The sequence below is a fragment of the Mus pahari genome, chromosome 1 (assembly GCF_900095145.1).
Source record: "Mus pahari chromosome 1, PAHARI_EIJ_v1.1, whole genome shotgun sequence".
NCBI classification, from domain to species: Eukaryota; Metazoa; Chordata; class Mammalia; order Rodentia; family Muridae; genus Mus; species Mus pahari.
In genome coordinates this window covers 72,925,756-72,946,863 of record NC_034590.1, presented here as the reverse complement: position 1 = coordinate 72,946,863, position 21,108 = coordinate 72,925,756, and the positions used below count along the sequence as shown (strand labels likewise).

At 51.0% G+C, this 21,108-nt stretch overlaps 3 protein-coding genes across 5 annotated transcripts in view; 1 reads left to right on the top strand and 2 right to left on the bottom strand.

Annotated features, from left to right (window-relative positions):
* Nucleotides 1–88: 88 nt before the first annotated feature.
* On the bottom strand, nucleotides 89–10,067 carry Art1 (ADP-ribosyltransferase 1). The gene is made up of 5 exons (XM_021216434.2): nucleotides 10,010–10,067; nucleotides 5,363–5,468; nucleotides 4,300–5,065; nucleotides 2,841–2,882; nucleotides 89–525 (listed from the first exon to the last, which is right to left on the bottom strand). The coding sequence occupies exons 2-5, from the start codon at nucleotides 5,423–5,425 to the stop codon at nucleotides 413–415; spliced, it is 984 nt and encodes a 327-aa protein (XP_021072093.1). The 5' UTR covers nucleotides 5,426–5,468; nucleotides 10,010–10,067; the 3' UTR covers nucleotides 89–412.
* A 1,588-nt stretch (nucleotides 10,068–11,655) lies between these two features.
* Nucleotides 11,656–14,686, top strand: Art5 (ADP-ribosyltransferase 5). Of its 3 annotated transcripts, none has more exons than XM_029543251.1 (5): nucleotides 11,656–11,751; nucleotides 11,914–12,138; nucleotides 13,065–13,794; nucleotides 14,226–14,258; nucleotides 14,345–14,686. In XM_029543251.1, the coding sequence occupies exons 2-5, from the start codon at nucleotides 12,076–12,078 to the stop codon at nucleotides 14,449–14,451; spliced, it is 933 nt and encodes a 310-aa protein (XP_029399111.1). In that variant the 5' UTR covers nucleotides 11,656–11,751; nucleotides 11,914–12,075; the 3' UTR covers nucleotides 14,452–14,686. The 3 variants fall into 3 exon arrangements, with proteins under 3 accessions (XP_029399111.1, XP_021067570.1, XP_029399122.1); XM_021211911.2 differs by having other exon boundaries at nucleotides 14,348–14,451; XM_029543262.1 differs by lacking the exons at nucleotides 11,656–11,751; nucleotides 11,914–12,138 and adding an exon at nucleotides 12,273–12,347 and having other exon boundaries at nucleotides 14,345–14,648.
* A 446-nt stretch (nucleotides 14,687–15,132) lies between these two features.
* LOC110319762 (short transient receptor potential channel 2) overlaps nucleotides 15,133–21,108 on the bottom strand; it is a 32,088-nt gene continuing 26,112 nt past the window's right edge. Inside the window, exons 17-22 of the mRNA XM_029535687.1 lie at nucleotides 20,787–20,920; nucleotides 17,786–17,978; nucleotides 17,139–17,266; nucleotides 16,955–17,033; nucleotides 16,215–16,347; nucleotides 15,133–15,635 (exon numbers count right to left, since the gene is read on the bottom strand). Of these exons, the coding sequence (XP_029391547.1) occupies nucleotides 15,241–15,635; nucleotides 16,215–16,347; nucleotides 16,955–17,033; nucleotides 17,139–17,266; nucleotides 17,786–17,978; nucleotides 20,787–20,920 (1,062 nt within the window). The 3' untranslated portion in view covers nucleotides 15,133–15,240. The remainder of the gene's footprint in view (nucleotides 15,636–16,214; nucleotides 16,348–16,954; nucleotides 17,034–17,138; nucleotides 17,267–17,785; nucleotides 17,979–20,786; nucleotides 20,921–21,108) is intronic.

Below are 21,108 nucleotides of genomic sequence, written 5' to 3'. Positions count from 1 at the left end.
CCTGTGTCTGGTCTTCTTCTTGGGGCCCACAACCAGAAGTTGGGGATTCAGTTGGTCTTAATAGGTAGGTCACAGATCATTGCAAAAATTACATCTCTTTAAAAAATCACATTTATTAGCATGGTACTACCACTCATACCTATATGTGAGGCAATTAAGTGACTCCAGCATGGCCCACGGTCATGTGCATGTGTCACCCACAATGAGTTGAAGTCTCCTGGCTCCAAGTTGAGTCTCTGCCTGTCCTTGAGTCCTCTGCTTGTCCTCAGTCCCATTCCTACATCCCTGGATGACGTTCAGTCTCCAAATTCTCTTCTCTGTCTCTACCGTTATGTCTGGCAATCTCCATAGACGGCCCGAGAGTTGATGGACTGATTCACTGCTATACTGAAGGCGCACAGCTGACCAACCTTCAGTCAGGGCTGGTCAACATCGGGTAAGTTGCTGGATTCTCTGGAAGGGCGCTCAGCACAAGCAACAAGAGCAGCAGCAGAAGAGAACAGGAGGCGGAAAGGGAGCCTGGGGCTATGTAAAGAAAGAGAGAGATGTAGGAGCCATGTGAGGAAAGGCAGAGAGACTGGCAGAGCGAGCTGGGAAGACTCAAACCCAAAGTGCGACGAGAGGAGACCAGTCACTCTAACCCCTGCCATCGGCAGACACAAGGAGACACAACACTACAGTGTCCCCTGATCTCTGAGAGAGATCTGCTGAGGCTGTCTCTCTGGCTTCTCCATTCATGCCCTGGGCATGATGTCCTGGTGGGAGTGTGAAGGAGAACACTCTTTTCTTTTTTTTTTTTTTTTTAATTTATTTATTTATTATATGTAAGTANACNGTAGCTGTCTTCAGACACTCCAGAAGAGGGCATCAGATCTTGTTACAGATGGTTGTGAGCCACCATGTGGTTGCTGGGATTTGAACTCTGGACCTTCTGAAGAGCAGTTGGGTGCTCTTACCCACTGAGCCATCTCACCAGCCCGAAGGCGAACACTCTTAACTTTCCCAATGTCTCAGATTATGCACCGTCTGAATGCAGAGGCCCAAGCAGGATACAGCAGTTTGCTTGCCCAGCATCCTAGCACTCAGGAGACTAAGGCAAGAGAGTGAATGGCCTGAACTGCACATGAGTTCTAGGACAACCTGGGCTACCTAGGAAATTCCCCTATCCCAAAACAAAACAAAGGGTCTGATTTGAAGTTGGAGACCCAGCTTCTGGTCACTATGCCACCTTGACTGTGTCTCTGGGCTCCCTTAAGTACATGAAGATAGAATTCTAGGTTTTACTGCTAGAGGGCTGTGTGGCAGAGGTAGGAACTGTCATGGTGGGCAGTTCATAGTTCCACACTGCAGCCAGGCTATATACATGATTCCTCACTTGCTGTGTGGTGAAGGACAGGTGGCTGCTTTCTGTCCTCTGTAGAAGTGGCTGATATTGGGCAAGGTAGTACATGACTTTAAACCCAGCACTCCGGAGGCAGAGGCAGGCAGATCTCTGTGAATGCAGATGGATCTCTGAGTTCGAGGCCAGCCTGGTCTACAGAGCCTGTTCCAGGACAGCCAGGGCTATACAGAGAAACCCTGTCTAGAAGATAAAGTGAGCCAATGCCATTGGACTGTGCTGAGGGCTCACGGTGTAACGTGCCTGGACCTCAACTATTAAATTGTCCAGGAAAGTGGAAAGAACAGAGGTTGAGTATCTTTCCTGCCCACTGGATATGGATCCTAGAGGGAGGGAACATGGGGGACAGAGTAGGCAGTGTGGCTGAGAGCTGGGGGGAGCAGGTAGGGTACCATTAATTCTTCTCTAGAAGTAGCCTATTCCCACCTAAATAAGCGGTGACCCAGATAGGCCCTGGTACAGCAGGTGTACAAGAGAAGATTCCGATGAAAGAGATGCAGGTGTCCTTTGACCGACTTTCTTATTACAAACTAGGAAACTGAGGCACAGAGAAGGACTAGTTAGGTCAGACCACAGTACAGTCACACAGTATCCAAGGGCTGGCTTTGACCTTGGAAAGCAGGTCAAAGGGAGCCCCGAGGACAGCCGCAGGGACACTGAGTTCTGCAACTGAAGAAAAAGTCCCAGGGGAGAACTCTGCCCAGAACAGCTTCTCCTGTAGTCTCCTCCGAGCAGCCTGAAGGCAGGGCTGACAGTGGCCCTCCTCTGAGAGGCAGAGATGCTGCTGCAGAGCACTTCACACATGCACATCCTCTGTGAAGGTGAGTGACTCCTACCGCTGTCTCACTGAGAGCGGTCTCTTCTTAGGCGAGAAGGTGGGTTTATAGGAATCAGAGAGCAATAGGCCGGGCAGTGGTAGCACACACTTTAATCTCAGTGCTGGAGGGGCAGAGGCAGGTGTGAATCTCTTGAGTTAGAGGACAGCCTGGTCTACATAGTGAGTTCCAGGGCAGCCAGGGCTACACAGAGAAGTCCTGTCTCAAAAAAAAAAAAAAAAAAAAATCGGGCTGGAAAGATGGCTCAGTGGTTAAGAGCACTGACTGTTCTTCTGAAGGACCTGAGTTCAAATTACAGCAACCACATGGTGGCTCACAACCATCCATAATGAGATCTGACCCCCTCTTCTGAAATGTCTGAAGACAGCTTCAGTGTACTATAAATAAATCTTTGGGCCAGAGCAAGTGGGGCTGGAGAGAGCAACCATCCGTAATGAGATCTGACGCCCTCTTCTGGAGTGTCTGAAGACAGCTACAGTGTACTTACATATAATAAATAAATAAATCTTTAAAAAAAAAAAAAAAAAAACAACAACAACAATAAATCAGTAAGAAGGCAATTTAGTGAGGGTCCAGCCTCAGGACAGCCTGCTCAAATATCTTACCTGAGCTACCCAGCCAGCAGGGCCCAGACCTGCACTTCTTTTCTGAAAGAAGAAAGAAAAGTCAGTGCTTCAGTAGCTCTCTGACTGGAAAGGACCCCTCAGGGCTGAGCAACCTTGAGTCTCCGTTTGTAATTCTGCTGCCTTAGCAAGGGACTCCCTAGACCACAGCTGAGGACAGAAGAGAGGCAGCCTTGTAAGCCAGGCTCTCCTTCTGGCCCACTCCTAGTCTCTGGCCTGTAACTGCCTGCTCGTTCCACCCCAGCTCCCTTAGCTATTTGCTGGCCTAGATAGGGGAGGCTGCTGTGTATTCTTGGCCTGCCTTCTTCATGGCTCATGATGTTAGTCAAAGTGGGAACTGAGCCACACTGGAGCTCCTCCCATTTGAGCTGTGACATCTAGGCCAACTGTCTGCCTCTTGACTATGGAAGTCAGGCCTCACTTAGTCAGGAACAGTAACCCCCAGCCCACTAGGAGTTAAGGAGTTATGGGCCTCCTTGTTGTTGCTCCTCTAGCTTGAGGAATAGACTAGTGGAGGAGGGGCAGCTGACATGCTAATGACCATAGGTTGGCACAGTTAAACTGGAACATAGAGGTACACCACCCACCTGCTCTCCCCGCAACCCTCAAGCCTGCCCAGCACAGGCTATTGTATATAGCTCCCATTCTGCCTGGTAAAATTCACCTCTCAAAAGCTGAGGTCGGGAGTTTTACTCAATTCTTTTTCTTAAACTTTATTTATTATTAGTGTATGTGAGGTGGGGGAAACAGGTGTTCCCTTGGGTTTGTGGAGGTCAGAGACGATCCCGAGGAGTTGGTTCTCTCCTTCTGTCTTTACATGGGTGCTGGGGACTGAACCGTAGAAGTCGGGCTTGCATGACAAAGCTCCTTGACTACACGAGCCATCTAGAGTTTTCACTTGGCTCTGCCAACAAATGTCTTGGTGTCACTACTATAACTAGAAATTAATTCCTTTCCAGCTTCCAGCTGGAAGCGGCCTGACCCAAGGGTGCCTATCCTTTCAAGGCCCTCGCTGCCTCCGAACCTGTATGTGTGAGCTTCTCACCACCACCCCAACTCTGCACTGCTCTTACTGCCTGGGAATCAAGAGTAGCCTTAGCCTGGGATTACAGGTGTGAGCCACCCCAGGCTTGTGACCAGTCGCTTTTATTATTTATGTATGACTCCTTTGGCTGGTGCTTGAATTTATCAAGGCTCCTGGCAGATGCTAGAAGCCCATCTTTTTTTTTTTTTTTTTTTTTTTTTTGGTTTTTTGAGACAGGGTTTCTCTGTGTGGCCCTGGCTGTCCTGGAACTCACTCTGTAGACCAGGATGGCCTGGAACTCAGAAATCCGCCTGCCTCTGCCTCCCGAGTGCTGGGATTAAAGGCGTGCGCCACCACGCCCGGCTGAAGCCCATCTTTTTGTAAGGCTGGCCTGGCTCTGGCTAGCTCGCTCCTCACCTTTGATGTATTCGCAGTTGTATGTACTGCGTTTGCCCAGAGCGCGGAGGTAGATGCGTGCAGGACCCTGGGTGGGTCGGCTTGTATTGATCACCTGGAAAGTTTCGAAAGGGGGGATCAGCACCTCCTCTTCTTCAGGGAAAAAGGAGTAGCCCCTGATGGGGGCCCCAAGGCAGGTCCAGATACCGAAGAAGGTGTCCTCGCCAAACTGTTGGGCAGCAACGTTCTTGAGGGACGCAGAAGCAAAGCCCCCCAGCCTAACGGTTGCGCCAGGCCCCGCTGGCCGGAAGCGCAGGCCGTGCACCCCCCTGTACACCTGCCGGCACCCACGAGATCGGTGGCTCCGGAGCAGTTGCAGGGCCTCGGTGAGCAGGAAGTGGAGGGTCTTGAAGGAGAAGTGGTGGAGGTAGTGGGCCCGAGAACGTCCGGCCTCACGCACTGCCGCGTTGAACTCCTTGTGCAGGGGGCTGTTGGCGGTGTAGGCCAGCAGCGCCACCCCGTGCTCATCCCGGAAGCCCGGCGGTGATGGGGGCAAGGAGCCCCACACGGACCCCCAGGTCCTGCGCTCCTGCCACTGATTGTTGGCCTGAGCCCAGCCATCCGCATACACTTTGTTGGCCTGAAACTCTGAGCGGTTGAGATCTGGCAGTGCCGCTGTCATGTCTGCCAGGCAGCCAGCATACTGGTCATCAAAGGACGCTGGGGCCATGTCCAGGGGTGTTTCTTGAGAAAAGATGTCTAGTTGTGAGATGGAGTAACTGTGAACCTGGGAGTAAGGGAGCATCAAGGACTGAGAGGGCAATCCCTAGGAAAATGAAGACCCCCTCATCTAGCTTTCCCTTGCTCTGTCTACAAGAAGGTCCTCAAATACATCTGGAGGGGAAAGGGGATTGGGAACCACCAGCTGCAAGCTCCCCAAGACTAGGGTTTCAGGGGGTCCCTAAGAGACAGATGGGTCCCCAGGGGAGCATTGGACATACTTCCCTCTTCTGCTCCTCTTCCCCAGGATTTAGAAGCCAGCAGCTCAGTGACCTGCCAGGCTGCTGGCGAAGGATGATCATACCTGAACTCCATCCCTGAGACCCACAGACACCAGTAGGAGAGACATCATAGCAGGAATCTTCATGGTGGAGGTGACCTCGGGCAAGCTGCTGTCTCTGTTTCCTCATCTGGAAAACCCAGAAGTTAATCTCCTCCCTTTAGATAATATTATCTGACACTGTCTGCCATGTGGACAATGGGATGGAGCACCTCTTTGTCCAAATGGCGCCCCTGAGGGTAGTCACACTGACCCACAGTTGCTCTAAGAAGGCCCATCCTTGGGTCAGAACCAGAATAGCCATCTCTAAACCCGTGCTAAATGTTGTCCCTTTTCTGTCTGTCTGTCTGTCTGTCTGTCTGTCTGTCTGTCTGCATTGGTTTGTTTTTGTTTTAAACAGGGTTTTATATACCCATGCTGACCTGAACCTGGCTACTGGGCCAGGCTTTGTCTTTGACCCTTCCTGCTTCTACCTCCTAAAGGCAGGCATAGAGGACATGAACTACCTGCTCATTTTGCTATACAGTAAGACAGATGTATTTTATTGCAAAGTAGTGCAAAGCAATGCTGGCTGTAGGAAGGTGGGTGTGGACTGAGCACCCCACTGCAGCCTTACACCTTCCTGCCCGTGGCACGGGGTGGCCAGTGGCAGTGGTGGCTTTCAGTGGCTTTCTCAGGAAATATTTGAACAGTATAATTAACTGTTTGTTTGCAGAGTTAGGGGTCAGACCCAGAGCCTAGTGCATGTTAGCTAGCTGAGAACTCTATTATTGAGCTCTGAACAATCTATTAAATTTAACACACACACACACACACTACTCAAATGTTTTGGATTTATTGACTCTTTTTTTTTCAAAGAAAAAATGCTTAATATATCAAACTGAAACTCACTTTGTGTCCCAGGCTGGCTCCTGTGAGTAACTACAGTCTCAGTGACCTAGCAGCTCCTCCTCCTGCATGCTAGGATTACAGGTGTGCACCACTCCACAGTGGGGAGATGCTTTTTATATTAATAGGCCCTGTCAAACTATGGTTCAAAAAGGAGCCAGTTTGCCCTCTTACCACTAGTGAAAGAAAATGTTCCTTGTCCCACCCTTGTCAATGCTGATTACTGTTTTCCTAGATCATTTTCCTTTGTCTTGCTTGTTTGTTTTGTTTCGTTTTGCTTTTTGAGGCAGGGTCTCACGCCACCTAGACTGGCTTCACACTTTCTGAGTGGCTAAGATGACCCTGAACTTCTGATTCTCCTGCCTCTACATCCTGAGTGCCGAGACCACAGGTGCGCCCACGTCTAGCCTACTGCTCTCTTTCTAACGTTCATGTGAGTGGTCTGGAAATGAACGTAAGCTACTGTTGCCGTCACCACTCTGAAAGTCTTCTTTTGTACTTTATTGCCATCTCTGCTGTGCTGCTGCCAGGACCTGGCACAGAGACTCAGGAGACTGAAATAGATGTGACTCAGAGAAAGGGTGGACATGGCAGTGCCTACCTGTGGTGTAAGGCAGGAAGCAGGAGGATGGTGGGCCAAAGGCTATCCTGGGGTATCATGAGACCCTATCTCAAAAACTAAAATAAGCGATTTGCATCATTGATGTTGAAGTCAGGCAGAGGTGAGATTCCCCAGGGAGGATGGGCTGGTGAGGCCGAGAGAAGCCGGAAGGGGAGCCCAAGTTCACAGAACAGGCTCCTGGGGGCTCATGGGGTTTTTTGCTTCTGGCCCTTGGGCTCAGTGAGAAACCCTGGAATCATTTCCTATTAGCTTTTAGGCTTAACCCAGTTTAGCCTAGCTCTGGTGAGCTTGCCAGCAGAAGACACTCGTGTGGGACCTTAGTCTCTCAGGATGGTCACGTGGGTATCCATCCATTCAGTCATTCATCACTCATGGCTGCAGTTGCCAGCCCGTGTCAGGTCCAAACTGTCTCCTGGAGTTTCCTTCCAGGCTTGATCCAGGCTCACACCCATGCCCTGTTAGGCGATCTGCCTGCCCCCTCTCAGCCCTGCTAGAGCATTTACCACAGAGCGGGAAGAGCAATGTCTCTAAGGCACAGCCCTGGTTACCATGCTTACCTGCTTAAAACCTTCTGTATGGGAGTGGAGAGGGAGCCTAGCGGTTAAAGGAATAGACTGCTCTTGCAGAAGGCATGAGCTCAGTTTCCAGCACCTTTATCAGGTGGCTCATGGCTGCCTGGAACTTTGACTGTAGGAAATCAGATGATTCTAGCCTTGGTGAATCCTGCCCTCAGGTGCACATACCCACATACAGACACACAAATATACACATAATTAAAAAGAGAATCTTTTTTAAAAAAAATTCTGTAGCCAGGCGTGGTGGCAGGCAGATTTCTGAATTTGCAGGTCAGCCTGGTCTACAAAGTGAGTTCCAAGACAGCCAGGGCTATACAGAGAAACCCTGTCTCGAAAAACCAAAAAAAAAAAAAAAAAAAAAAACAGAGATAGCCTGTCTTAAAAAAAAAAAAAAAAAAAAAAAAAAAAAAATCTGTGCCAAAACTGACGGAAAAGTAGCTCAAAATACTGAGAAAAATGCAGAAATGAGAGTTATGAGAGGAAAAAAACTGATAGTATATCGTAAAAGGCATGGGTGCTGGTGGTAGAGAGATAGATAGCTCAGCAGTTCAAGACTCTGCTCTTGCAGAGATCCCAAGTTTAGATCCCAGCAGCAGCATAGGTTCTCAAAGACCTTTATCTCCTGTTCCATGTGATCTAATGTCCTACACACATGCACTGTATGTAAACTCATTCTCTCTCTCTCTCTCTCTCTCTCTCTCTCTCTCTCTCTCTCTCTCTCTCTCTCTCACACACACACACACACACACATGCTTCACACTCACATCATTTTTAAATCTATAAATAAATAAATGCCTCTATGGTGGCTCATACCTTTAATGCCAGCACTCAGAGGCAGAGACAGGAGGATCTCTGTGAGTTCAAGGCCAGCCTGGTCTACAGACAGAGTTCTAGGACAGCCAGAGGTACAAAGAGAAACTCTGTTTCAAAAAGCAAAACAAAACAAAACAAAAAAAAACCAAAAACAAAACAAAACAAAAACCCCAAAAACAAAACAAAACAAAAAAACCCCAAAAACAAAACAAAACACCCAAAAACAAAAAGCAGAGAGGGCTTGCCTGTGCTGCTCGAGTCCCTGTGTTTTGATTCCTAATACCTCCTAGAAGTCAAGTGTGCCTGAAGTCTCAGTATTCACAGAGGGATGGAGGATCAGGAATCCAAGGCTACACAGTGAGTTCCAGGCCAGCCTGGGATACACAAGACCCTGTCTCAAAGCAAAGCAGCAAACTGAAGTAAAACATCCCTCTGTACCCCTTGGCTGCCTCGCCTCATTCAGCTCCTTGTTCTGCTCAGTGATGCTGACCCCTGGGACCTTTCCTGTCCCTGCTCGGGCGCCTACAGTCCAGAACAAAGTTCCAGAGAGGCTCTGCCATTTCCCTGCCCTGAGCTGTCCTTCTAGCCTCCCCCTCTTCCAGTCTTAGCTCAGGGCCCACCTCTTTTAGAAAGCCCCAGAATCCTTTGGGGGCTCTACATCACTCTGTGCTGACTCTCCTGAGCAGCCCACCCCCGCCCCTGGCCTGTGTAGGAACCAGCAGTGATCCCTGATCTCAGGTCAGGACTAGGCAAGGTCACTGGAGTACCTGCTGAGAGTCTCATTAAGGAAGTAAAGTCTACAAACACCCAGCTTCAGGTGGACCTGCAGGTGCTCACAGGTAACTGGGCTGGGATAGAAAGACTGGTGTCCAAGTGTTCCCTTTTGAGTCAGGTTCTGTCCCCTTGAAGGCAAGATGTCAATCACCTCTTTGGGCAGGGCTTCTGCCCTCTACTCCCAGAGGTTTTATAGCAGCCTGAGCATTGCAAGCAGTGGAGGTTCAGGTCTCACAGCTTCAGCTGCTGATCCCTCCATGTCCTTCAGGCAAGATGATGATCCCGGTCAGTAATCCTGGAAAATCCATGGAAGCCCACCTCTTGCCTTGTCCAGATAGCACACCCTGTCAGTGCTAGTTCCCTTCCATTAGAGAACGGAAGCCTCGATAAAGCCTGCCTGTGTCCACCACATACCCTCATTCCAACAGTGAGTTCTGGCCTACTTTTACTCTGTCTGTGCTGGAAGACTCCCCTTTCCCCAGTCTCTAGTAAACAGGCTAAGAGGCGGTCTGAGCATTGCCAATAGGACAGCACCTCAGTAAACAGATTGCTTCCCTTCGTGACCAGTGCCAAGGGGGAATGCTGCAGAGATTGGTCTGGGACACTGGGAATTCTCCCTCATTTTGTTTTGTTTTGTTTTATTTTATTTTATTTTATTTTATTGAGACAGGGTCTTATTCGGTATCCCAGGCTGGCCTCTAACTTAGTCTCTGGCACAAGAGAGCTGAATCCAGCTTAAAAATCCCTTTCCACAGGCAAGGGAGCTGCACCCCCTCCCCATCCTCTGACCCCCAGTTTTCCTTTCTCTGGCCCTCACGCAACAGTTCCTTTTGGGAATATGACCCCAAGGCTCTCCTCAAAAATCCTAAACTTTCCCACATCCACAAACCTTCCTGGGATCCAAGGACCCCTAAAACTTTATTAATACCATAGATTTTATATCAAAAAGTTCCCTCCCTGCTCCCTGTGCGAGGAGGAGAGGCAGCCTTCGGGCCTTACCTAGCCTTCTCCACGGTGGGCAGAGCTGACCTGGTCTCTCCTGTGATAGACAGGGCAGGGCGGGCAGCTTTCTCTTTTATACTGTCTATTCCCTACCCCTCCTGCTGTCGCCACACAGCTGCTCAGAAATGTGACACTCCGTCTATTTCAAGCTGTCCCCTTGTCAAGGCTGAGGAACACTTAGCCTCGCCCCGGTGTGACCTGGGCCAGTGCTCTTCCCCAAACAGTAAGAGCTGCCGAATAGAATACAGAGGTGTGGAGGGCGGTGTTGGGCGTGTTGAGAAGATGGGACTACAGCCCTCTCACCGGGTTTGGTTCTGGACTCTGATCACCCCAACTCCGATCTTTTCAAGATCAAGGTCAGCCTAGACTTTGTGAAAGAAAGTAATAAAACAACAATTCACAACCACAACAGAACAAAATGGAAGGAGAGATGTGTTTCTTTCACAAAGTCCAGGCTGACCTTGATCTTGAAGCAGTCGTGTAGCGTCAGCTTTCCTCCGATTGCTGGGATTATAGGCATGTGCATGTTCTTTAGGGCAGGCTTTGTTCTGCCCTGAAGAACCTAGCTTCCTGCTGGATCTCTGACTCACTGTGTGACCTGGGAGGACACTGCCCCTCTCAGGATCCCTGACCCACGCGTGACCAGATTTGACTCCACTTCTTGGAGTTCCAGGTGCTAGGATATAAGAAAATCCCCAAGCTGCCCCCACACTGAGGGAGGCTGGGGTCAATAGGGAAGGGAGGGTTCACTGCTGGACATTGTTTTTCTCTTTAGCCTTCAGGAAGGATTGGAGGAGAAAAGAGGCTTTTGGGTGAAGGAACTTTATTTGGCTGACAATATGAGGTGATAAAGGGTGGTGATGGGTAAATTCATGAGCTAGACTGGAGAGGTCTTATCGTATGCTAATGGTGGCCACAAAACAGGAGGCATCTCTAACCCATGGTGTTGAGAACGTCCCTCCTTCACCTTCCCACAAGCTGGTTCCTTCTCCCATTACACCCAACTGGGCATCTGAAACTCAGAACTAGGCTATTTATAGTCAAGCCCAACGGAGGTGTGAGAGAAAGCTGTGTTTACAAACACAGGGTCACCTGAGCCTGAGAGGTCCAGAAACCGAAGGTCTGAGGGGTGGAGGGGGGTGGGGCTGTTCCTGAACGGCTAAGCACTGAATGTCAAACATTCCCTTCTACCCAGCTCTTCAGACCAGGGTAGGGACAAAAAGGGTTAGGAGTAAGGAAGGAAGTGGGGGTGGGGTGGAGGGTTGATGCTGGTGCACGTGACCCAACGTGTGTCTTATGCAAATTTTATGCAAATAAGACAGATTTGGCGACTTAACTAGCGTTATGTACAAGGAGAGATCCTCGTGGGGCTTCGTGGCCTGGTGGTCTGAGGGCCTTGGCCCGGCCCAGGGCCACCGGAGAAGAGGCCAAGTCTCACAGGTTCCTCCCCCAACTTTGACTTAGCTCAGATCTTACAGAAAGAACCTATCATCCAAACGAAGGAGAGTTTTGCCCCTCAACCACCCAAGGACTCTGCCAGTCCAGCTCCCACGCCCCTGTCTGTTGTTGGGGAAGATAGGTGTCGGGTTACCAGTCCAGGGGCTATAGTTAGCCCCGGGACTTTGTTCAGCTGTTTGTCCAGGATCTGCGATCTGCGCAGCGCCTGCCGGCACTTCAGCTCCAGTCTGCCACAAAGAACCATAGCCCCAGGCTGCTCTCTCTGTCTCTACCTCCTCCAGGTGGGTTCCCATCCCCGCCCCGCCCCTCTTGCAGCAGAGTCACACAAGTGGCCCACCTATACCATCGCAAAGTCCTGGAGACCGTGGGTGTGGGGCCATCTTGTAGTCATAGACTAGGACTGACATGGGGACAGTAAAATCTGAAGCCATACCCATCCTTAGACTCGCCCTCGGCTCGGCCCCTCATCCCTCCTGAGTTCCAGTCCTTGGCTAAGGACCCTCTCAGGCTGAAGGAAGGAAGGTCCTGGTGCCCATCCAAGCCAGCACTCCCCTCCACTGGCTTCATCATCATCAGGGTCCTGTCGTCTCGGGACTCATCCGAGGATGATTCTGGAGGATCTGATGCTGATGGTCCTCAGCTGCCTCAGCTTGCACGCCTTCTGGAAGGTAACTCTAGCGACTATCGTTTGCTAACCAAGTCAGTGATGGGTCAGAGGCTGAGAAGGTGGTGGTGGAGGAGGAATGATAAAGGAAACCCTTCCCAAGAGGTTCTTCCCTCTTCCCAGTCCTCTTCTCAGGAACTTCTATTCCATTAGGGAATCCAAATGCAAGGTCGTTCCCCCAGAATACCACCTCCCTGTGCTCCCGGATCTCGGGTATGAAGTCTCCTTCCATGCTACCCCTCCATAGAGACTGCCTCCAACTTTTACCTTCCCACTTCATACCACAGGCTCAATGCAGGCAAACCCCTGTGCATACCAGTGTGCTGCTGTAGACCCTGGCAGGCCCTCCCTCCCCCCATCACACTCTGGGACTATGGATGTGCTGAGGACAAAACACTCCTCCCCCTCCTTGAGATTAGGATAAAACCTTCTAAAGTAGAGAGGATGCAGGAACCCCAGAGCTGACAGTGATGTATATGGAGCTGCAGGACTTCCCCAAGGATGAGAAATGGCTGAGAGGGATGGGGATCAGGGCAAGGATCAGACACTGGCTGCACATTGCCTGCATACGAAATAGCAGAGCCAGGAAAGCACAGGACCCAGGCAGACTCGCCTCTCGCTCAGATGCCGCCCTCTAGGCTGTGCCACAATGATCCTCATGCTCTCCTCACAACCCTGTGAGGCTGGAAGCATCCTTAATCCATAGGTGAAGAACGTGAAGTCCAGATCCCAGAGCTAGCAGGTGGTGCTTACACAAACCCATGGCTGTTGACTCCACTGCCTGTGTTATTTGTGCCTGTTTCAGATCCTGCCAATTGCATGCATCAGATATGTGGGCACAGAAATGAAAACCTGCCCCCCCCCAGCACTCCTTGGCCAGTGTTCTAAATTTATACTTTGGCCTCTGTGGCACCTGCCTTATGCCCATAGGTCCGAGCTGTTCCTATCCTGCCCCTGAGCCTGGTTCCAGACACCTTTGATGATGCCTATGTGGGCTGCTCTGAGGAGATGGAGGAGAAAGCAGGCCTGCTGTTAAAGGAAGAGATGGCACGCCATGCTCTGCTACGGGAATCCTGGGAAGCAGCACAAGAGGCCTGGGCACACCGGCGTCACAGGCTCACTCTACCTCCTGGCTTCAAAGCCCAGCACGGAGTAGCAATTATGGTGTACACCAACTCATCTAACACCTTGTACTGGGAGCTGAACCAGGCTGTGCGGACAGGAGGCGGCTCCAGGGAGCTCTACATGAGGCACTTCCCCTTCAAGGCCCTGCATTTCTACTTGACCCGGGCCCTGCAGCTGCTGCGGGGCCCTGGGGGGTGCAGTAGGGAAGCTGGGAAGGTGGTGTTCCGAGGTGTGGGCAGCCTTCACTTTGAACCCAAGAGGCTGGGGGACTCTGTCCGATTAGGACAGTTTGCCTCCAGCTCTGTGGATGAGAGAGTGGCTCGCAGGTTTGGGAATGCCACCTTCTTCAATCTAAGGACTTGTTTCGGGGCTCCTATCCAGGCGTTGTCTGTCTTCCCTGAGGAGCGTGAGGTGCTGATACCCCCACACGAAGTCTTCTTGGTCACTGGGTTCTCCCAGGATGGAGCCCAGAGCATAGTGACTCTCTGGAGTTATAATCAGACCTGCAGCCACTTTAACTGCGCCTATTTGGGTGGTGAGCGATGCATGGGAGACAGAGAATGGCGGGGTGGGTGACAGAAGCTAGTATATTCTGACCCAGTCCCAGAGCTTTCAGGAACCACTTGGTTAGTGAGATTGGGGCTCCACCAGGTCCTGGGAGAGTTCAAGATCTGTGGACATTCTCAGATGGCTGTAAGGTCCTCTGAAGTACCTAGCCGGCCAAGGAACAGCGAGAAGGAGGCAATACTGCTTCCAGTCTCAGTAGGCTCTGACTTAATGGGGCTAACAAGGTAGGAAGTGCCAGGTTCAGTTGTGGAGGCGGGGACAGTGGAAGAGTGACAGCTGTGTGGGTAGGAGCAAGCATGGACAGGCAACCTGGAATTGTTGCTCAGGGAGAAGCTGAAGGGGAGCGAGGGCCTGCTTTGAGGAGAAGACCCCGGGGCCTTACTATGCTATCTGTTGCAGGGGAGAAGAGACGTGGCTGTGTGTCCTCAAGAGGTAGGTCACCCTCCAGCCTGCTCTGAGACTTGTTCCGGCTCCGACGGCCCTGCTGCCTGCCTCACCATCTTTTCTCCTTTCTCCAGCAGTAGGGCAGCCAGAGGCATCCTCCACAGAGGCTCTGGCTCTGCAATCAGGAAAGACACTGCTCTTGGCCCCAGGGGAGCTGCAGCTCTCCAGAGCTGGGCCCTGAAAGCCTCTTAGGACTCTTGGAAACGAATGACCTTACTATGAAGATGGGGCTTTGAACAGCCGCAGGAAGCCCGAGTGTGGTTCTGGTGCCAGGCTTAGGAGCCACCTCTCCAACCAGAGTTGGAGACCTGAGGCCATGGCAGGATTGAGGGGACCCCACTGTGTGGAGGGGACTTCCTAGGACATGCAAGGTAAAGACTGGATGGCTACTCAATTAAACAGAGTTGTGGTGTAGAGACATGGCTTTTATGACTGGTTTATTGCATGATGTGTCATTCATTCGTCCTTGGCAGGCTTGAAAGTTGAGGGATGGAAACTAATTTCCCTATCATCCTAGTCACGCACTATAACCTCTGTACCTGATGCTTCTTAACAGCCACAGAGGCCTCATGGAGGCAGGGAGGGGACAGATGGATACCCAGCCCCAAAGAGAATGCCAGGCCAAAATAGGGCACCACCTCCAAGCCTCCCATCTCTCAGACCTACCCACTCAGGTCTCCTGCTCTCTGGCCTCGTAGCTCCCAGTCCTCCAGTCTCCTAGGCCAGAACTTTTTTCACTAAAGACCTAAGGAATCCCAAAAGTAGGATTCTAAACCCCAGAACTCAAAGCCAGCTGTTTCTCTCTTCCCTCCTCATACAGCGTCCATTTTAGGGGAAGTAAAGGAAGGAATCTACCATCTGACTTCCACAGCAGAAATTTTACTGAGGCAAAAAAAAAATCTATTGTGAGACCCTGGCTCCACCCAACTAGGCAGCTGCACTTAGTGGCAGAAGAGACCCTTCTGCTGCCTTAGGAGTCGCCCTTGGACTCCAGATCTTCCTCCAGGGGCAAGTCCCCTGACCCCTCTGCTTCTTGCTCCCTGTGAACCAGCACATGGGCAGAGGAGGAAGAGCTGGGCTCTCCAGAAGCTGGAGCCCCAACGTCACCTGCGGCATCAAGGCCATCTTCTAAAGAGACTTCGGTCTCCACAATCCCAGGCATAGTCAGCTCTGCTGGGGTGTCAGAGGTGGGGGGGCCCAGGTTCTGGAAGCTGTTGCGCACGCGGGTGATGTATCTACTGAGAATGCTGGCACCATCCGGAGGCCGTGGTGCCCCTCCCGCCGCCAGGTTCTTCTGCACACTGGCCACCTCGCTTTGCAGTCGAGACACAGTCTTGGTCAGCTCTGTCAGTCTGTTGCCCAGGTCTGAGATGAATCAGGGCAGGTCTTTCAGAAGGGAGCCTGCTCAGTACCTCTTTTGTCTATCTGTACCCCACACCCCACTGAACCCAGGGACACACTGTCTGGATGCTAAAGGGGGACTGGAAGGGCTGAGAGGTCAGGTAAATGTGAGCATTAATGTAAGGACAGCGTGTGACAAAGAAGGAAAGCCTTAGCTGGGGTTGGTAGTGCAGGCCTGCGGTCCCATCTAGTTGGGAGACTGGGGAAGACGATGGAGAGTTCGAGGTCAGCCTAGGCCTCAAAGTGAGCTCAAGAGGAGCCTGGGCAACTTAGTAAGACAGGAAGAAGGAAAAGGGAGGGGGAGGGGGAAACTGGAGATCAATATCTGAGCACACACAAATGAGGGAATGAGAAGGAAGCAACACGAGAAGAAAGGCAGAGTAACAGAGACAAGGAGCCAGATGGGTAAGCCGTGCCTTTCTAGGGTAGAAAGGACGGGACTGGAGCCTAATGCAGGAGTACGGAGGGTGAGTCTGGGTGTGGACACTCTTCCCAGGCAAGCCAAGAACAGCAAAGGGGGAGCATTACAAGTGAGCCACTGACCTTTCCGACGGGTCTCCTCAAACTCACGCCGGGCAGTCTCTATGTAGCGCTGCACCAGAGCCTTGATGACTCGAAGGCGGTAGGACACGCGTTCTCCCTCCCTGGAGGAGCCTGCCCTTGCCCCAGGGTTGGTCTGCAATGGAAGGCAGAGTGAATTCTCTACGTTCCTTTCCATCTCTGCCCTGACCAAGAGTAAAGGAGAAAGGCAAAATCTCGGCAGGCTTCCTGTCCCTGGCCTGTCTAGTACAGTGCAGTCCTGCAGGACCGGTGGGGGCCGACTGGGGGCAGCAGACTGAGAGGACAGTGTGTCTAGGGTATGTGGTGAAGACTGAGAGGTGGGGGTGTCGTGGGAAGGAAAGACCCCTGTAGAACTGGCAACACTGGTCCAAATCGGGAAAGCTCTCATGCTCAGACAGTGAGTTATGGTGCAGATGATAGGAGGTAGGTGAGCCCCTTGGATGCCCAGCAGCCTCTCATACCTCAGGGGGCTTTGCCCAAGCGCTGTTAAATCACCCAAGCATGTCTTACAGCCTCACTATCTGGACCTTGGGCGTGGGATGGAGGTGCCATGGGTTATGTTTAGGCTGCAGGATGTGGACTAAAGATGTAGGATCCAGCCAGAAGTAGGAGGATGAAAATAGAGGCCATGTGACAGCAGGAATTGGAAGCAGGCTCTCTGGGGACATACTGGTGGATTAGGTAACACAGGTGAGGAACTGGAAGTCTGAAAAGATACCCACAAAGGTCGGGATGGGCGGGTAGTCCGACTCCTTGGCTTTGCAGCAGGAGGAGCCACAGCAAAGTAACCGGAAAATTCTCCTGAGAAATTACCAAGGTGAAAAGACATTAGTATGTGTGTGTGTGTGGTGGGAGGGACAGGGCCTGGGAAAGTGGGCAGGCTGGGTGGTGAACAGGGGCCATCACCTGATGAGGTAGAAGGCAGCCTTTGGGGACGGCAGGATGTTAAAGGGCACAGGCAGCGTCAGACCCTCTCGGAAGTAGGACAGGTAGAGCTTGGAGCGAGCAAACTTCCACTCCACATCAGCATCATCCTGGGGACCGAGAGACAGGAGGCAATGCCAGGTCCACACTGGCCGGCTGCTCTGCTCACTCAGATGGTGGCTCTGCCGTCTTCCCCTCTCCTACCCTCCAGTGTGCCAACCGCTGTCCTCTTGTTCCTGTTTCCTCCCCACCGACCACCCACATTCCCCTTTCCCATTCCCCTTCCCCTCTAATTTCCAGTTGCTTCTCAGTGCGCAGCCTATTCTCCAGGCCGCAATGCCCACCCATCTACCTCCTTCTTGTGTTTCCACTTAAATTTTAAACAATGCTCTAAGCTGCCGCTGCCGCCACCACCACCACCACCACCACCACCACCACCACCACCACCAAGGAAAAGTGCACAGAGCATTAGACTTTGAGTCTGCCCATAGTAACAGCAGTGCTGAGACCCTTGTTGTACAGAGGAGAATTTGTCCAAAGCCATAAAATAAAAGTGAGACCAGAGCAGGACCCGAGGGTCTTTGCAACCTGTCCCTCCCCACCTAGCCTGGCTCGCTCGGGTCACGCACCTCGATCTTCTGGAAGGAGTTGGTGATCATGGCAATGAGCATGTTAAGTAGCACAATGACCATGACGATGGTAAAGATGCCGTACATGGCCCTGCCCACGAACTCAGGCACCAGGAACTGAGGCATGTCCACCACCGAGTGCTCTTCCATGCCGAACATGGTCCAAAAGAGAAACTGGAACGTTTCGTTGAAACTAGCATGGTGGGCCAAACAAAGGAAAGGAAAACGGGGGACCAGGTTGGGAGAGAAACCTGGGTTCTACCCAGACACACTCCCCTCCCTTAAGATACAGTCAAAGGTGTTCTATGTCCATGAAGTCTTTTGAGTCACCCTTGGAATACAGACACTTGTGTTTCTTAGTACCTATCTAAAAATGTATTTTACTTGCATATGGGTGTGTGTTCTGAGTGTGGGTGAGCACCACGTGTATGGAGGAGCCTGCAGAGGTAGGAAGAATAATTGGATCCCGTGGAATTGGAGTTACAGATGGCTGTGAGCCATCATTTGGGTGCTGGGATCCACACCCAAGTCCTCTGCAGGGCAGAAAGGCTCTTAGCTGCTGAAAGTCTCTCCAGCCCCTCCACCTTTATTCTTTTGGTCAAACAACATTTACTGAACACAGGGGGCCAAGCATGCAAGACAAGCAAGATCCTGTCCCGAGGCCTGCACGCTCTGGGGAGGGATTAGGAGTGACGTGAGACGGGAAGGAGAGAGAATGGCTTGTGAGAGGTTGTTATAGACCACACAGAGAAGGGCCTTATAGAATAAAGCTAAAGACTCTACCATGGCCTTCCAATTCTAGGAAGAATGCTGGACAGAGGGGGCATGTGAATTAGGTGTGAAAAGATCGTGTTGGTTGCTGTGACTGCAAGGGAGATAAAGAGGGAGGCACAAAGACAAGTTAAAAAAATTTCCTGGGGCTGGTGAGATGGCTCAGCGGGTAAGAGCACCAATTGCTCTTCCGAAGGTCCTGAGTTCAAATCCCAGCAACCACATGGTGGCTCACAACCATCCGTAACGAGATCTGACTCCCTCTTCTGGAATGTCTGAAGACAGCTACAGTGTACTTACATATAATAAATAAATAAATATTTTTTTAAAAAAAAGAAAATTTCCTGGTCTGGGCAGGAGAGTACCTGTACAGTAGAGCACAGAAGCAATCGCCCCAGGGCTGCCTCTTCCAGGAAGTCCTTCCTGATCTGCCTTTCCCAAGGACCTCCAGTGAAAGCACTCACCAGGTGCTCCAGACCACGCCCCTCTGTCCTCTGACATCTGCCTCCCTGCATCTTGGCTCTAGCTCACCATGGGCAAATGACATCTGCTTTTGTCATTCTATCCTCCGTATATCAAGGGAGATATTGCTATTTTTTTTTTTTTCGAGACAGGGTTTCTCTGTATAAGGCTATACAGAGGCTGTCCTAGAACTCACTCTGCAGACCAGGCTGGCCTCGAACTCAGAAATCTGCCTGCCTCTGCCTCCTAAGTGCTGGGATTAAAGGTGTGCGCCACCACACCTGACTGAGATCTTGCGAAATTTGACCCAATCTCTTAGACCTACCTCTACTTACTAACTTTCAATATTCCTGGCTACCCTGAGCCATAAGCCCGCCATTTACCTCACCCGAGACCTCCAATCAAAAGGCTTGAAGGTTTGTTTACATTTTCTTCTTATTAATTATTTTTTACTTATTTCTCTGTGTGCATGGATGTGCGTGTGTTCTCAATATGCCACAGCACAGGTGTGGAGATTGACAGCTTGCAGGAGTCAGCTCTTACCTTTCACCATGTGCTTCCTGGGAGTCCCACTGAGGTCCTCGGGCTTGGCAGCAAACCCCTTTACCTCCTGAGCCACCTCGTCAGTTCTCCTTCTTTTTGACACAAAGTCTTACAAAACCTGAGCTAGCCTCGAACATTTTTTTTTTTTCGAGACAGGGTTTCTCTGTGTAGCCCTGGCTGTCCTGGAACTCACTTTGTAGACCAGGCTGGCCTCGAACTCAGAAATCTGCCTGCTTCTGCCTCCCAAGTGCTGGGATTAAAGGCGTACGCCACCACGCCCGGCTAGCCTTGAACTTCTTAAACAGCTGAGGATGACCTCAAACTTCTGATCCTCCTGCATTACCTCTGGCACTGAGATTATAGGTGTGCAGAGCTAGGAGCAAGTCCTCTGTTAGAAGGGTGCAAGATAATAAATGTCAAACAATAGACAGATGTGGAAAGTCACTGTCTCAGGACCACAATAGACACTTTTTCAGTAAAATTACCCGTGGCTGGGTAGGGCAGTACATGCCTGTAATTCCAGCACTTGGGGGTAGAGACAGGAGGATCAATCAGTTCAAGTTCATCAAATCCAAGGCTTTCCTGAGTTACTTGAGATCCTAGCTCAAACCCTACTCACGCTCAAAATCATCTTTGGATGTTAAATCCAGTGGGTACAGATGGCAAGTAGTCTAGGCCAGAGTCCCCCTCTGTTAGCAAAGGGTTCTCTAGCGCCTTTACCAAGGGCCAATCCCTCCTCTAACGTGTGGTGGTGGTGCCTCTAATCAGCACTGAGGAGGCAGAGGCAGGCAGAGCTCTGTAAATCTGAGCCCACCCTGGTCTATACTGCAAGCTCCAAGACAGCCATAGCCACATAGTGAGATCCTGTCTCAAAACAAACAAACAAACAAACAAACAAACAAACTAGTGTTGCAAGACGGGGGCTGTGGGGACAGAAAGAAACAGATCCAGCAAGTGGCAGCAAACAATGGTGAGCAGCGAAGCTTCGTGAAGAGCGCGGGTGCCGTGGAAGGGTGTGAGTGCCCATGAAGGGAGTGGGTGCCTGGTGACTTTCTTCATTTAATGACTGACATTTTTCAAACAGAAGGGTTGGAAACAAGGCAATGCAGGAGTAAATGAGTTAGAGTCAGAGAGAATCAACTAGGCTTGGACAAGTAAGTGCTAAGTCAAAAGGCCTCCACCTCCCAGCTGCCCGCCTGTCTACCTGGCCCCAGCCTCAGCTTACTTGCCTAGCTTCTCCGATTCCTGGTAGGGCACATAGATGTTGTTGAGGCCACAGAGGAAGGCAGTCAGGATGATCATGAGGATGAACATGAACCTGGAGGGAGTAGGATGTGGACGGGTCAGAGCGTCTCCACCCTGCAAGTCAGGCTCTGGGAAAAGGAACTGGGGAGAGCAAGGTGATGGCCTTTCTGGCTCTTTTCTTTTCTTTTCTTTTCTTTTCTTTTCTTTTCTTTTCTTTTCTTTTCTTTGCTTTGCTTTGCTTTGCTTTGCTTTGCTTTGCTTTGCTTTGCTTTGCTTTGCTTTTTCTTTGCTTTTCTTTCTTT

Coding starts and splice junctions, on each gene's coding strand:
- Art1 (XM_021216434.2), bottom strand. CDS start 5,425: ATGAAGATTCCTGCTATGATGTCTCTCCTACTGGTGTCTGTGGGTCTC. Junction 5,066..5,362: donor GTCTCAGGGATGGAGTTCAG/GTATGATCATCC, acceptor CCTTACTCCCAG/GTTCACAGTTACTCCATCTC. Junction 526..2,840: donor CTGCTGGCTGGGTAGCTCAG/GTAAGATATTTG, acceptor TTCTTTACATAG/CCCCAGGCTCCCTTTCCGCC.
- Art5 (XM_029543251.1), top strand. CDS start 12,076: ATGATTCTGGAGGATCTGATGCTGATGGTCCTCAGCTGCCTCAGCTTG. Junction 13,795..14,225: donor TAACTGCGCCTATTTGGGTG/GTGAGCGATGCA, acceptor TATCTGTTGCAG/GGGAGAAGAGACGTGGCTGT. Junction 14,259..14,344: donor TGGCTGTGTGTCCTCAAGAG/GTAGGTCACCCT, acceptor TCCTTTCTCCAG/CAGTAGGGCAGCCAGAGGCA.